This window comes from Hemitrygon akajei, chromosome 17 (assembly GCF_048418815.1).
Source record: "Hemitrygon akajei chromosome 17, sHemAka1.3, whole genome shotgun sequence".
NCBI classification, from domain to species: Eukaryota; Metazoa; Chordata; class Chondrichthyes; order Myliobatiformes; family Dasyatidae; genus Hemitrygon; species Hemitrygon akajei.
The window spans coordinates 26032849-26047262 of NC_133140.1; the positions used below are offsets into that span (position 1 = coordinate 26032849).

At 42.5% G+C, this 14414-nt stretch overlaps 1 protein-coding gene and 1 long non-coding RNA gene across 2 annotated transcripts; both read right to left on the minus strand.

Moving 5' to 3' along the window:
* Positions 1–1159: 1159 nt before the first annotated feature.
* Positions 1160–7197, minus strand: LOC140740956 (adhesion G-protein coupled receptor G2-like). The gene is made up of 5 exons (XM_073070597.1): positions 6959–7197; positions 5702–5970; positions 4486–4585; positions 1572–1849; positions 1160–1276 (listed from the first exon to the last, which is right to left on the minus strand). Exons 2-5 carry the CDS (start codon positions 5901–5903, stop codon positions 1197–1199), a joined length of 660 nt encoding a protein of 219 aa, XP_072926698.1. The 5' UTR covers positions 5904–5970; positions 6959–7197; the 3' UTR covers positions 1160–1196.
* Positions 7198–12471: 5274 nt separating this feature from the next.
* LOC140740957 (uncharacterized) lies at positions 12472–13958 on the minus strand. The gene is made up of 3 exons (XR_012101970.1): positions 13835–13958; positions 12971–13111; positions 12472–12591 (listed from the first exon to the last, which is right to left on the minus strand). It is a non-coding gene; the product is annotated as an uncharacterized lncRNA (long non-coding RNA).
* Positions 13959–14414: the final 456 nt, after the last annotated feature.

Sequence of the window (14414 nt, forward strand, 5' to 3'; positions counted from 1 at the left end):
TATCGTAAATCAGTGAGTAGTTTGTTATGTCCCACCTCTCACTGTGAAATGGGGCCACCTCTTTTTTCCCCTCATTAGGGAGAGGGAGAGAGCCTGTGGTATATCGAATTACCTGGTGAATGAGTAGTTTTTGGGGGTACTGCAAGTCTGTGTCTTTATTGATGCTTGCTGTATGCTTGAGTGCTCGGTGGAGGGTGCTGATGCTATTTGCTGGTGGGGATGAGTGGGGGAGGTTGCTGCCTTGTTGCTGCTTGTGTGTGGGAGGGGGAGCTGGGGGGAGGGGCTGTGGGGTTCTAAAGTTTAATGTCATTCATTCTTTGGGACACTCCTCTGATTTTGTGGATGTTTGTGAAGGAAAAGCATTTCAGGATTTATATTGTATACATTTCTGTGACATTAAATGTACCTGTTGAGAAGGAGGAATGTAATAGGAGAGAACAGAAGGTCATGGAAGAAAGAAATGGGGGCAGGAGCACCAGAGGGAGGCAATGGGTAGGCAAGGAGATAAGGTGAGAGAGGGAAAAGGAGATGGGGAATAGTGAAGGGTGGGGGGGAACATTACCAGAAGTTTGAGAAATCGATGTTCAGGCCATCAGGTGATGGGCTTCCCATTCAGAATACAAGGTGTTGTCACTCCAACCTGAGTGTGGCCCCATTGCGACAGTAGAGGAGGCTAGGGATAGACCTATCAGAATGGGAATGGGAAATGGAATTAAAATGGGTGGCCACTGGGAGATCCCACTTCTTCCGGCAGATGGAGTGTAGGTGCATGGCAAAGCGGACTCCCATTCTAAGCTGGATCTCACTGATATACAAGAGGCCATACGAGGAGCACCGGACACAGGAAATGACCCCAACAGACTCACAGGTGAAGAGTCACCTCACCTGGAATGACTGTTTGGAACCCTGCGAGAGGAGCTGTAGGGGCAGGTGCAGCACTTGTTCCACTTGCAAGGGCAAGTCCTGGGGGAGATCAGTGAGGAGAGGCGAATGGACAAGGGAGTCTTGTAGGGAGTGATCTCTGCAGAAAGCAGAAAGGGGGAGTGGGAGGAAATGCAAGTCATCCATGCAAAGAGAACTCAGAGATATTGGTTCTGATTTTTAGGGCAAGTTGAAATAATAAATGCTGTTCTTAATTAAAGTTTATAATATGCAGTGTCTTTTCCAGCAAATGCAGTTTCATTTCCATTTCTTCTTTACTTATCTGATGTATAATTTGTATTTTGCTCTTTGGATGGTCGTTTTATAGCATAGTACCACAAGAATATAAAAAACCCTGCAAAGATTCAAGAAGAAAATATCATTGAGATATTAAACATTTTTCAGAATTTGTCTACATCTACTAGTGAATATGCTAGTTATTTTAGTTCTGATAAAATACGACATATCAAATATAAACTCTGGTGACCATTAACTTAACAAAAGCCTTTCAGTTAATTCCTCTCATTTTTAAAATAAGCAATTGAAACATGAATAAGCAAATAAAATAGCAGAAATATTTGAAGATTTGTTACTATTTATGGCCATTAATTTATAATTGTTACAATATACCTGGTAAATCTCTCACTAACCTTGCAGGGAGTTTAAGATGCAAAAGAGGTACGTTTGAACAACGTACATTGGTCCATGTGAAAAAAATGGCAAAGCCCACGTGATGCCCAGCAAAGAACTGAGGCCGAGGACCGTCCACAGATCCTTCCACACAGATCTTGACACAGAACCGAATCCTTTTCTCATCTGAGCTAGCTTGACACAGACGGTGATTAGCATTGTCAGGTTCCAAAGCCATATCATACCGATAAAGCCACAGTTTGTAACATAATGGACTATATTATTTCTTATCCAGCACCTGTTTGAAAATATATAAACAGTGAAGTATTCAATATGCAGATTTGGTTTGGAATTAATTTTCTATTGTATCCAGTGTTCTGATCCACTGCCTAACCAGCTCTAACACACTGGACTAATGTTTTAACACCATGAGGTCTCTGAACACAGAACACAGACCAGCACAGAAACAGACCCTTTGTTCCACAATGCCTGTGCCAGCCCCGATGTCAAATTAGATTAATCCCATCTCACAGCATGTGGAATATATCCCTCTACTCCTTGCCTGATCACGTGCCTGTCTAAATGTTTCCAAAATCTTGTCATCTTATCTACTTCCATCACCTCCCATGGCTGTACATTTCAAGCGCCTTCAACTCCGTGTCTGAAATCTTACCTGGTAAATATCCATTAGACTTCCATCCCCACATCTTAAACCTATGCACTCTAGTGTTAGATATTTCTACACCAGGAAAATGGTTCTAATTATCTAGCCTATCTGTACCTCCATAATTTTATTTACTTCTATCAGGTTGCCTCTCAAACTCTGAGGCTCCAGAGAAAATAATCCGAGTTTGTCCAACCCCTTCTGAGAGTTAATATCCTATAACCCATGATACATCCTGGAGTACGTCTTTGCACCCCTTGCAAAGACTCGACATCTTTCCCGAAATGGGGCAATCAGAACAGCACACCATTCTCCCAATGTGGGCTAACCAAAGTTTTACACCACTGCACACGACTTCCCAATTTTTATTCCCCACACTTCCTTCAAACCAACGGGGTAGCCATGGGCACTCGCATGGGTCTCAGTTATGACTGTCCGTTTGTCGGTTACGTGAAACAGTCTGTGTTCCAAGCCTACACTGGTGACCATCCCGCACTTTTCCATGCTACATTGACGACTGCATTGGTGCTGCTTCCTGCACCAGTGCTGAACTTGTCAATTTCATCCAGTTTGCTCTTACCCAATCCTTCTACCACCCTACCAGGGATTGGGTTCCTCTTGTCCACACATACCACCCCACCAGCCTCCATGTCCAGCACGTAATTCTCCAAAACTTCCACCAGCTCCAACTAGATCCCACCACCAAACACATCTTTCCTTCCCCTCTCCCCCCCCCCCCCCACTTTCTGCCTCCCACAGGGATCACGCCCTATGTGACTCCCTTGTCCATTCGTCCTTCCCCACTGACCTCCCTTCTGGCACTGGCACTTACCTTTGCAAGCAGAGCAAGTGCTACACCTACCTCCACACCTCTTCCCTCACTACCATTCAGGGCTCAAACAGTCCTTCCAGGTGAGGCAACACTTCACCTGTGAGTCTGTTGGCGTTATTTGGTGTTCGGTGCTCCTGGTGTGGCCTCCGGTACGTCGGTGAGGCCTGACGTAGATTGGGAGACTGCTTTGCTGAGCATCTACACTCCGTCCACCAGAACAAGTGTGATTTCCCAGTGGCCACCCATTATAATTCCCCTTCCCATTCCCATTCCGATATGCCCATCCATGGCCTCCTCCACTGTCCTGATAAGGCCACACTTAATTTGGAGGAACAACACCTTATATTTCATTTAGGTTGCCTCCAACCTGATGGCATGAAGATCAATTTCCCAAACTTCCAGTAATGACTGCCCCCCCACCCACCACTTTACCATTTCCCATTCCTTTTTCCCTCTCTCATGTTATCTCCTTGTTCGCCCATCACCTCCCACTGATTCTCCCCTCTCCCTTTCTTCTTTCTTCCATGGCCTTCTGTCTCTTTCACCAATCAACTTCCTAGCTCTTTGCTTCATCCCTCCCCCTCCAAGTTTCACCTGTCACCTGGTGTTTCCCTTTACCCTCCTCCCACCTTTCAGATCTACTCCTCAGCCTTTTTTCTCCAGTCGTGCTGAAGAGTTTCGACCCAAAAAATTGACTGTGCTTTTTCCGCAGATGCAGACTGTTCTACTGAGTTCCTCCAGCATCTTGTGTGTGTTGCTCTGATTTCCAGCATCTGCAGATTTTCTCTTGTTTGTTCCCAATTTTTATGTTCAGTACCCTGATCAATCACTGTAAAGTGATATCTAGTTCACAAATGCACCTTGAACAGATAAAGCTTTAACTTAATCCTTTCCTTATGTGTCAGGTCCATCATTTGTGACAGGGGTGGGGAGGGAAGAAAATCAGTTCATTGAAGTGAACTCATGGAAAGTTGGTAAGTAACCTCCACTGATAACTTGCCACACACTGTTCCACATCTAAGTCACTGCAACCATTTATCTCCTTTGTCCCCGGAAAGGAAATGGCAAACATAGTATGATGATTCTCCAGCTAATACTGAGTAGCTGAAGAATAAACTCTAACTCTATCCAAAGGATGTTGATGCTTTACTGGCCTACTGGTCACCCTCCAGTGTCTCTCCATGATAAAAAGTGTCAGTGGGATGTTTGATGGTTGGGTGCAACATAGTTAACCTAATCCTGCTCCCTGGCAGATTTTCATCTCCCATAGGGTGGTAGCATGGTCACCGTGGACTGCTAGTGACAGCTGACTCAGAACCTCAGAGCACCCCTGCCTATATGGCTCTATACACGTCGTTCAGCTGAAATTCTCATCACAGACTGAGCAATGGAGATGAATACCAACATTATTGCTGTTGGCATGGTTAGCCAGACCTACATGGAAACAGAGCTGTTATTGTCCTGCATTTTGATTTGAAACTGTCCATAATTGTTCTTGTCCACTGCAATGCACAAAGACACCACCACAGCAGGGATGCCTGTCAATAGAAGAAAATGACATGTATTCATCCAGTGGTCATTACATATAATTCACTATGCATGCTGTTGAGAATGTTAAGCTGTAATTGCTTTATCGATTGGAGGTTTGGCATAGTGATAAATTATTTTCCAATTATTGCATTCACGCCATGTCCAGGAATAGCAGATGAAAGATTTAGAATAATGATGTTTAAAAACCAAACTTTAAATATATTGTTGATTCGGCACCAAACTTTGCAATTGGACTATTCTTGCAGATTCCCCAGTGACAGTCATAATTCAGCCCCGGTTACTGTTGAATGATGAATGTGATGCAGACCACAATCTCAACAAAAGTTCTTGTCCAATCTTGCATCAATTTCAAATTCCTGGAGACAGGGTCATTAATATAGAAATGGGTGATGATATGTCTGATCACACAATTACTGAGTCAAGGCCATGGAATTCCTCTGGTGGAAGAGTTACATCTGGGAAGAAGGCTGAGGAACTGAAAATCTTATTCAGTTTTGCCTCTGTTATAATGGGAATGTGCACCAAATAGACATCTCTCCCTTCTCTGTCTTTGCAGCAGGGTAAATAGGAAAATGTTAGAACCTGTAGAGGAGATGTTAGGGAAAAACTGTTGGGAGGGAGAGGCGGAGGAGAATAATAAATAAATAAATCTCAAGCAAAGCAGTGTCAGAATCTCAGGAGGGAGAGAAAAAATATTGACATGAGTGGGAAGCAGCTGAAACACAGAACAGAAGGCAAGGATATAATTAGATGATAGGCAATGATGTCAATCAGTTTTCCTCTCCGAATATTGCACTATTACCAATACAATGATAGGAAGCAAAATGCAGAACAAGTTAATGAATGACTAATGTTTGGGGCAACTCAGAAGCAAGTAGCACCTTTCATGAATTTAAGTTAGTTAGGGCTTATAATTTCATAACTGACACCAGCTCCAGAAATGGGAGATATATAGGTCTCATGATAGTGCTGTGCTTAGGAGTAGCAATGCCCAATTGACATCCTGTAACATTTAGAAAAATATACTCTACTGGACCAACTGATGTCCAATGTGTAAAGCATCGAATGTTCAAGAGAAAGTGAATAAATGACCCAATACTCACCCCAACCCATCAAAGCCAGTTTCTGTATGTAGTGTTTGACATAGATGTTGAACACTTTGATCAGCATCAGGTAGAGATGAAGTCCTTCAATTGCCATCCATGTGAAAGTGCACAGTAATGAATAGTGAAGGAGCACAGCCATCGTCTTACAGAGACTATCAATCATCAGCTTACTAATCCACTCATTGGTCAGGAAATTCATATTCAGTAGAAAGCAAGCAATGCAGAGGTTAATGTGGATCTGGGTGGTGTGATCACCTTTAGTCTTCCTAAAACAAAGAGACAACTAGATACCAACATTGTGAACTATAGTCATACTTCAAGAACCTTTCTGATCCTAGAGATAATATCACATGGAAACAGACAATTCAGCTTTACACAGCTGCTTTAGTCATTTTCAAGGGGCTCGGTGACTGTCAGAACAAGAGGGAAGCTACTGTGGGAACGGTGGCGGCATGGAGAACCAGGATTCAGAACTGTGTTTACAGAAGGGACAGTCTGAATTCCAGGTAGAAAACATCTCTCAGCATTGACTCGGAATGTCCCCTTTCTGCCATTCTTCCCTTCTCCTTCTCCTCCCCTGCTTCTCCCCCTTCCTCCTCTCCCTCCCTTGCTCCCTCTGCTCCTGTTCCCCAGCCCTTTGAGACTCTGAATTGAGAGGCTGAGCTGCATTCTGTAGAGTGCAGTGACCACGAGCCACTGTGGTGCCGAGCTCCTCCAGAGAGTTTCACACACTGAAACACTTCATCAGCGAGCCTGGAGCCATCACCGAGGCTTTTGTTGTGCTTGTGTGGGATCCACACCGGAATCAGGAGCCAGGTGGTAAAGGAATCGATCACCCCTTTGGTTTAACAGTGACTCAGGCAAGGGGGCCACAGCTGGGTTACAGGCGGTGACACACAAGGAGTATGCCATCGGCTGTAACCTTATTCCAGTGCAGATGTCCTCAATTAGCATTCTGCATCCAGTAAGTAATGAGCATTCAGCTTTTAACACTGAGGACACCACTGTCAACACCCTTGTGTTGTAAAGGAATTAGCTTAGCCATCAACTGGTTTGTAAAGTAGTGTCAGTGCTGGGTAATCTGTAGTTAGTGCCAGGGTCATTGTTGGGTAATTTATACAGAGATAGTTAGTGACAGTGTGAGTGATGAATAATCAGTGTCCATTTCTTTACTGCTCCATGGAGGGATAATTAGAAGGTTCACAGCAGAGACTGATCTGTGAAACACACAAGTTCCTCGGTGGGGTCACTCACCTCACCACACAGTAAAGGAATACTGTGATGACTGAGAAGACGGCAGAGATCGCACAGCCAATCACTGTGATGTACGTTAATGATATCACATCTTTTTCATCCAACGTGTGGCTGTCCAGCCGCAAGTCCTTTGGGAAATAATGGTGATTGTTGAGCAATGATTAAACCTGTACTCAGTCTGATTTATCTATTCCTGGAGGTGATTTAAATTTTTGAAAATAAATTTGGTTGAAAATTAACAATGCCTGAAATGCGTCTGATGTAAACTTGAACTGTTCCCGGGAAACAGGCGTCCCAGACAGCAGATGTGAACACATCTGCTGTTCATGCTGAAATGAGGCCACACCGCCCAGTGAGTAGTTTGGTCACACATGGAATCTGTCACTGCCATCTGGTGTAGTGTCTACAGATACACCCCAATCATGTTGCTGCTCGCTGTTGCACCAGTCAGAAATCACTAGTTGAATTCCAGACCCGGACAAGGCTCACACTGGTTGTTAGACTACATTGGTTTCAAGGGGGATTGTACATCAATGGGTTGGGAGGCAAACAGGAAGTTGAGTTACTTTTTAAAATGATTCTGTTTTCCTCCCAACATATTTAGTGTCAGTATTATGAAGCACAAGAAAGCTACAGTGGGGAGATTACCATGTCAACCCTCAATGGGAGCTGATCTAAAATGGGATCAGGGTAAATGGGTGCTTGACGGTGAGCATGGTCAGTGCACCGATTGACGGTTTCCTTGCTGTGTGACCCCATGATGATCACTGCTGTCCCCATTACTGAACAGCAGCTGGAAGTTCCAAAGGCAATACAAATTCCAGTGGCTATTCTGCCTTATGTCATTGTAGGTCACCATTAGTAAAATGCTGCCTTGGGCTGGACCTTGTTGGTATTCATGTCTTCTCTTGGAGTAGAACAGAGCTGCTCATGTTTATGGCCAAGTGCGTACATTTGCTATATCATTAACCATGTGGGTGCCAATTCTCAGTACTGGAATGACTCCATCCTGACCAGGGGTGGGAGATTGGATGGCTGATTACTGTGTGGGTAGACATATTCAGGTCAGCATATTTCCACAGGGTGATTTGGTGAAGCAGCTGACTTTGAGGGGTGAGCAGGACTGGCTGAAGAAGATGAAGAGTTGAAAAAAGGAAAGAGGGAAGTGGGCAGCTCAGTGGCAGAGTTAGTAGATCCTCTGTCTCATAGCTCCAGTGACACAGGTGAAATCCTGACTTTGGGAACAGTCTCTGCAAAGTTTACATGCTGTCCTTGAGGCCACATGTGTTTCCATTGGTTCCTGTGGTTTCCTCCCATATCCCAAAGTCCTGCAGGTGATAGGTTATTTGTAAATTTCCCCAATGTCTGGGTGAGTATTGAGGACCTTGGGGGTGGTATTGTAGTAGGAGAATCTGGCGGGATGAGGGGGTTAGGGGAAGAATATTATGAGATTACAATAGGTTGGTGTAAATGAGTTCTGGGTGGTTAAATCAGAGTTTGGCTGAATGGCCTGTTGTGTGCTGGAGAAATCAACGATATAACTCAATGAAAGGGACAGACAGCTACGCCTTCTGCAGGTGACAGACTCATCTTTATCTGGGGGGGGGGAACAAATGTAAAACCTACCAGCAGCACAGCAAAGAAGGTCAGATGGTCACACACACAAATGGTTTGATGATCCTCAACTGTTGTCTTACAGCCTGTGGAATTCCAGGAGTCTGAGATGTTTTCTGTAACATCAATTCAGGGTTTAAAGATTACACTGTGAGGTTTCCAACACTGACTGAAATATTTAAACTGGTTTGCAGCTTACCATTGCCACTTGCAAACAAGAATACACATCGATGTGATCCGTTCTGAAATATACGGATTTGTTTAGTTAGTTTGTGTGTTACCAGAAACCTGTTGCAATGACTGTTCAGCAAAGTATCCATGTACCATTGTGGGCACCAGGGTCTGTATAAAAGAGTCCGAGTGGTACAACAGAACTAAACTGCTGATTAATAAAACTGTACATCTGAGTTGTCCCACTTGTCTGCTTAACCCTTTTTAGACTGATGTAAACATCAGCAATAATGTCACTTTCTGATGTTGTTTAAAGACAGAAAACAAATTCAGAGAAGTCTCAAGAAATTGGGAGATGCTCTCAAAATATTGATGGTGAATCTCAGAGTTGGATTTCTATCAGAGCTGGCACAGTAGAGCTGCTGACCCACAGCTCCAAATACCTGGGTTTGAATCTGGCCTCAGGTACTCTCTGTGTGGAGTTTGCAGGTTTCTTCTATGACCATATATATTTCCACCAGAAATATATATGCTCTGGTTTTCTCTTACATTCCAATCACATGCTGGCTGGCAAATTAATTGGCCTTTGTAAATTTACTAGGTCTTTATGCGTGTTGCAGAATCTGGAGGTTGTCAGGAAATGTAGTGGAGGCTTGACCCAAAAGCAGAACGGTGGAGACGAGTTAGCAGTAAATGTTATTTTATTAATATACTGGAAAATAACAAGACATGAGGGGCCACAAAACCACAGAGAACTGATACTTAACACACAATGGTAACAGAAGTTTGAGAGCAACTGGATGAGATTGGCTAGTTCGATGGGTGAACAAGGACTGGGGAAGAGTGCTGGGTTTAAATAGGCTGCATGTGATGAGTTGGAAACAAGTGACAGGTGAGTCCTGTCAGCTGGTTGGAGACTGGAGGTGCAGGCCAGATGAGTGTGAGCTACTGAGAATGTGGGAAGGACAAAATATAGAAACATGGAATCGTTGATGATTGGTGCAGACATGGTTGGGCAAAAGGCTTGTTTCTTTGATGTATCGCTCTAACTTCATTCCACCCAATGCAATTATAAAGTGGAATTAGATGTCTTGTTCAGTGCTGTCATATTGTTACTGCTTTACTGCACAGAAGTCAGATAATTGGAGCCTCAAACTGCACCCAAACTGATTCATATCAATTAGATTATGTTAGTGTTAATAATGCATCAATAATAATGTGCATGGATAGAAATGAATTTAACAGCTCGATTTATGGGAATTAAATAAAACCATCAGACAACAGGACATGAGACCATTTGGCCCATCCAGTCTGTTGCAGTATTGCATCATGGTTGATTTATGATCCCTCTCAATCCCATTCTTTTGCCTTCTTCATGTAACATTTGACACCTTGGCTAATTAGGAACCTAATTATTTAATATTTAAACCTCTGGTTTAAATATACTCAATTACTTGGCCTCCACAGCGATCTGTGACAATGAGTTCCACAAATTCACTAGCGTCTGGCTAAAGAAGTTCCTCCTAGTCTCTGTTCTAAATGGACATCCCTCTATTCTGTGGCTGTGCCCTCTGGTTTCAGATTCACTCACTGTAGGAAACATCCTCTCCATATCCTATTTAGTCTTTTCAATGTTTGATAGATTTGAATATGATCCTTCCTCATTCTTCTAACTTCCAGTGAGTACAGGCCCTGCTCCAGCACACAGTGCTTATGTGTGTAAACCTTCATTCCCTGAATCATTATAGTGAACCTCCTTTGAAACCTTTCAACGCCAGCAGATCTTTTCTTAGATAGGGGGCCCAAAACTGCTCACAGTACTCCAAGTGCGGTCAACCAATGCCTTGTAAATGCTCAGCATTACATCCTTGCTCTTATCTTCTGGTCCTCTCAAAATGAATACAAACATTGCATTTGCCTTCCTTACTATAGACTCAATCGCAAGATGACCTTCAGAGAATGCTGCACAAGGACTCCCAAGTCCCTTTTTCAACTTTCTCCCCATTTAGAAAATATTCTACACCTTGAGTCCTTCTACTAAAGTGCATGATCATACACTTTCCTACACTATAGTTCACTTGTTACTTTGCCTACTTTTCCAATCTGTCTAAGACTTCCTGTAGAATCTTTGTTTCCTCAACTCTCACTGTCCCTCCACCTATCTATGTATCATTTGCAAACCTGGCCACAAACCATCAATTCCATCATTCAAATCACTGACATGTAATGGGAAATGAAACAGTCCCAACACTGACCCCTGCAGAAAACCATTAGTCATAGGGAGCCAATCAGAAAAGGTGTCCTTTATTTCCATACTTTGCTTCCTTCCAGTCCCTCAATCTTCTATCCATGCTAGTATCTTTCCTGTAATACCATGGAGTACAATCTCTTATCGTGTTAACCAGCCTCATGTGCAGCAGCTTGACAGAGATCATTTGAAAGTCCAGGAAGACAACATCCACTGACTCTTATTTTTCTATCCTGCTTGTTATTTCCTCAAAGATTTGTCAGACAAGATTTCCCCTTAAGTAAACCATGCTAACTTTGAGGTATTTTATCATGTGCTCCAGGTATCATGAAACTTCATTCTTAACAATAGACTCCATCATCTTCCCAACCACTGAAGTCAGGCTAATTGGCCTATAATTTCCTTTCTTCTGCCTCCCTCCCTTCTTGAAAGATAGAGTGGCATTTGCAATTTTCCTGTCCCCCAGAACCATTTTAGAATTTACTGATTCTTAAAAGATCAAGCTCTTTCAGAACCGTCGGGTGTAGTTCACCTAGTCCAGGTGACTTATCTACCTTCAGTCCTTTCAGCTTCCCAAGCACTTCCAACAACTACACTCACTTATGCCCAGACGCTTTTGAACTTAAGGCATTCTGCTAACAACTTCAACAGTGAAGACTGATGCAAAATACTTGTTAAGTTTGCCTGCCATTTCTTTGCTCCTCAGTCCTACCTCTCTAGCATCAGTTTCCAGCAGTCTTAGATCCACTTTTGCCTCTTTTACACTTTATATACCTGAAGAAGCTTTTGGAGTTCTCTTATCTTATTAGCTAGTTTTCCTTCATATTCCATCTTTTCTCTTCTTATGGCTTTTTAAGTTGCCTTTTCTTGGTTTTTATAAGCTTTCCAATCCTCTAACTATACACTAACTTTTTGCTATATTATATACCCTCTCTTTTTCTTTATGCTGTCTTTGACTTCCCTTGTCAGCCAGGGTTGTGGCATTCTCCCTTTACAGGCCTTCTTCATCTTTGAGATGTATCTTTCCTGTGCCTTCTGAATTGACCCAGAAACTCCAGTCACTGCTATTCTGCTGTCATCCCTGCTAGTGTCCCCTTTCAATCAACTTTGGCCAGCTGGTTTCTCATAGCTCTGTAATTCCCCTTACTCCACTGTAATACTGATACCTCTGACTTTATCTTCTCCCTCTCAAACTGCAGGGTGAATACCATCATATTACAAGACTTTAATAGGGCAGTTTATTGATACAAAGGAGCTGTTTACAGGTGGTTTTGATAGAATGAACTAATGTGTAAATTAAATGTTAGCCAAGGTGGTTAGTGTTTTGACTTAGCTGACAATTCTGAGTTGAAAGACATTACTACACCAAGTGAGTTGTTACAATCTGTGTCGGGGTAATAAAGGGATAAATTTTAATTGACTTATAGACCTTTCATCATTCTGGAAAGATTTTGTTTTGAATTATCGTCAAAATACTTACTTTCATATTTTTGCCGTGATTAACCTTAATAGTCACACCTTCCGTTAAGTTCTGAATGCTTGTGTTTCCCACAGTAATTCCAAACACTTGGTCATTTAATAGTGTGCTATTATTTTCATCCTGCAGAGAAATAAACCAAGAGTCCTTTCAGCAAGGTGCAGTGTTGAAGAACACAGCATCAGAACTATATTTTGCCCAAAACATCTGGCCAAGTTTGCTCCTCTGCCTCTGGTGGACCATCACAAATTAGACTGGGATCTACATTCACCTGGTTCCGGCACTGTTTCAGTATTTACTTCTTCCCAGCCCAACCAGGAACCACAAGGAAAGTCCTTAACTTGGGAGGTGGCGAGGTCAGGGTGGAAAATCATTCAAACTGAGGACTGACCACCACAGGCTCCTGGCCCTTTTCTACTGAATGGTAGCAATGTAGGCTGACAAAAATCTCATTTCATGTGTACATTTATACAGGCTACAATGACACTTTTGAACAATTTACCTCAAATAGTTCGCTGTCATTAAATACGGTGAAAATGAGCCTTGAAAGGTCATTCTGTTGCTCTTCAGCTCTCTCAGATAGCTCAGCTGGAAGGATCACCTCAACATCAGCATCCTGATTATCAGTGGTTCGTTCACCCACCTATACAAGTCAAAGGGAAACAATTCCACCATTCACTCCGTGTTCTGTTGATAATAGGTACAGATTTATCACTACCTGATCTGATTGTAAGGTAGGAAAGTCTTATAATCGTGGAGTAATACTGCACACAAACAGGAACTTTGACTCAACTTGTCCGAGCTGACCAGTAATTAGTCTCAATTTCTCACAGTGGTCCGAAATCCCTCTAAACCCCCATATCCATATACTTACCCAAATGTCTTTTCGATGTTGTTATTGTACTTGCCTCAACCACTTTCTTTGGTGCTTTAGTCCATAAATGTATCCCCTTCTGCATGAAAAAACTTGCCCCTCAGGTCCCTTCCAAATATTTCAATTCTCAACTTAATCCCATGCCCTCTGATTTTTACTTCCCTTTCCTGGGTCAATTACTGTGTGTTCACCCTATAAAAACCCATCACAATTTTATCTATCTCCATAAAGTCTTCTCCTATATTTCAAAGGAATAAAGTCCTAGCCTGTCCAATTTCTCTCTGTAGCTCAGGTCTTCCATTACAAAGAAAAACACATTGATTTACTTTGATAGAAACATTTAAAATGACACATAAACATCATCTGTTGCTTCTTTTAGGCAAATTTCCTTTTTGTTTTGTTAATCCAAGAGACGTTTAAGGAGTGATCTAAAGATTGGTTGTATGCGTAGCTCCAGCATAAGTGGACAGCTTGTAAATATCTTGTACTTACCCATGATGAATTAGCAATCAGTTTTATTTGTTGTTTTCTGGGGATTCCCTTTTTTCTGAAAACTTTATATTCTGTGTGTATTTTCATGGCATCATTCTTTAAATCCTCACATAAAAATAACATTTCCAAGCATTTCCTTCTGAGTCTGTAAAACCAGAAGACATGAAAATGTACAAACAGTAATGTAACGTGAAATTACAGCTGACTCAATGGACGGGAGAGTAATTTATGTCATCTCAATTCAGTCTTTTCCTCTTTCCTCCCTTTCAATATTCTCTCTGCCTCACCCAAACCTTCATCAGTCATATTGATGAAAGCATCTAGAACCATGTGATTGAAAGGGCAGGTGGATTCCAGTGATCAGTGCATAATGAACAAGTAAAGTTTAACAACACAACCTCACCACTGATGCTGCTACATTCACACACACACACACAAGCATGCAGCAGACATACACTCGCAAGCATACACCACATATAGATACACACACCACATGAACATATCAAGTACATACATGCACATACACAACTGTATACACATTTGTAAGAACATGTACACACACACATAACACACCCATCAT

What these genes read in the sequence shown, in the direction of transcription:
- LOC140740956 (XM_073070597.1), bottom strand. Translation starts at nt 5,903, where the DNA reads ATGAATTTCCTGACCAATGAGTGGATTAGTAAGCTGATGATTGATAGT. An exon ending in ACTGGCTTTGATGGGTTGGG is followed by an intron (nt 4,586 to 5,701) that starts GTGAGTATTGGG and finishes TTCTATTGACAG; the next exon opens with GCATCCCTGCTGTGGTGGTG. An exon ending in CATCTTAAACTCCCTGCAAG is followed by an intron (nt 1,277 to 1,571) that starts GTTAGTGAGAGA and finishes GAATCTTTGCAG; the next exon opens with GGTTTTTTATATTCTTGTGG.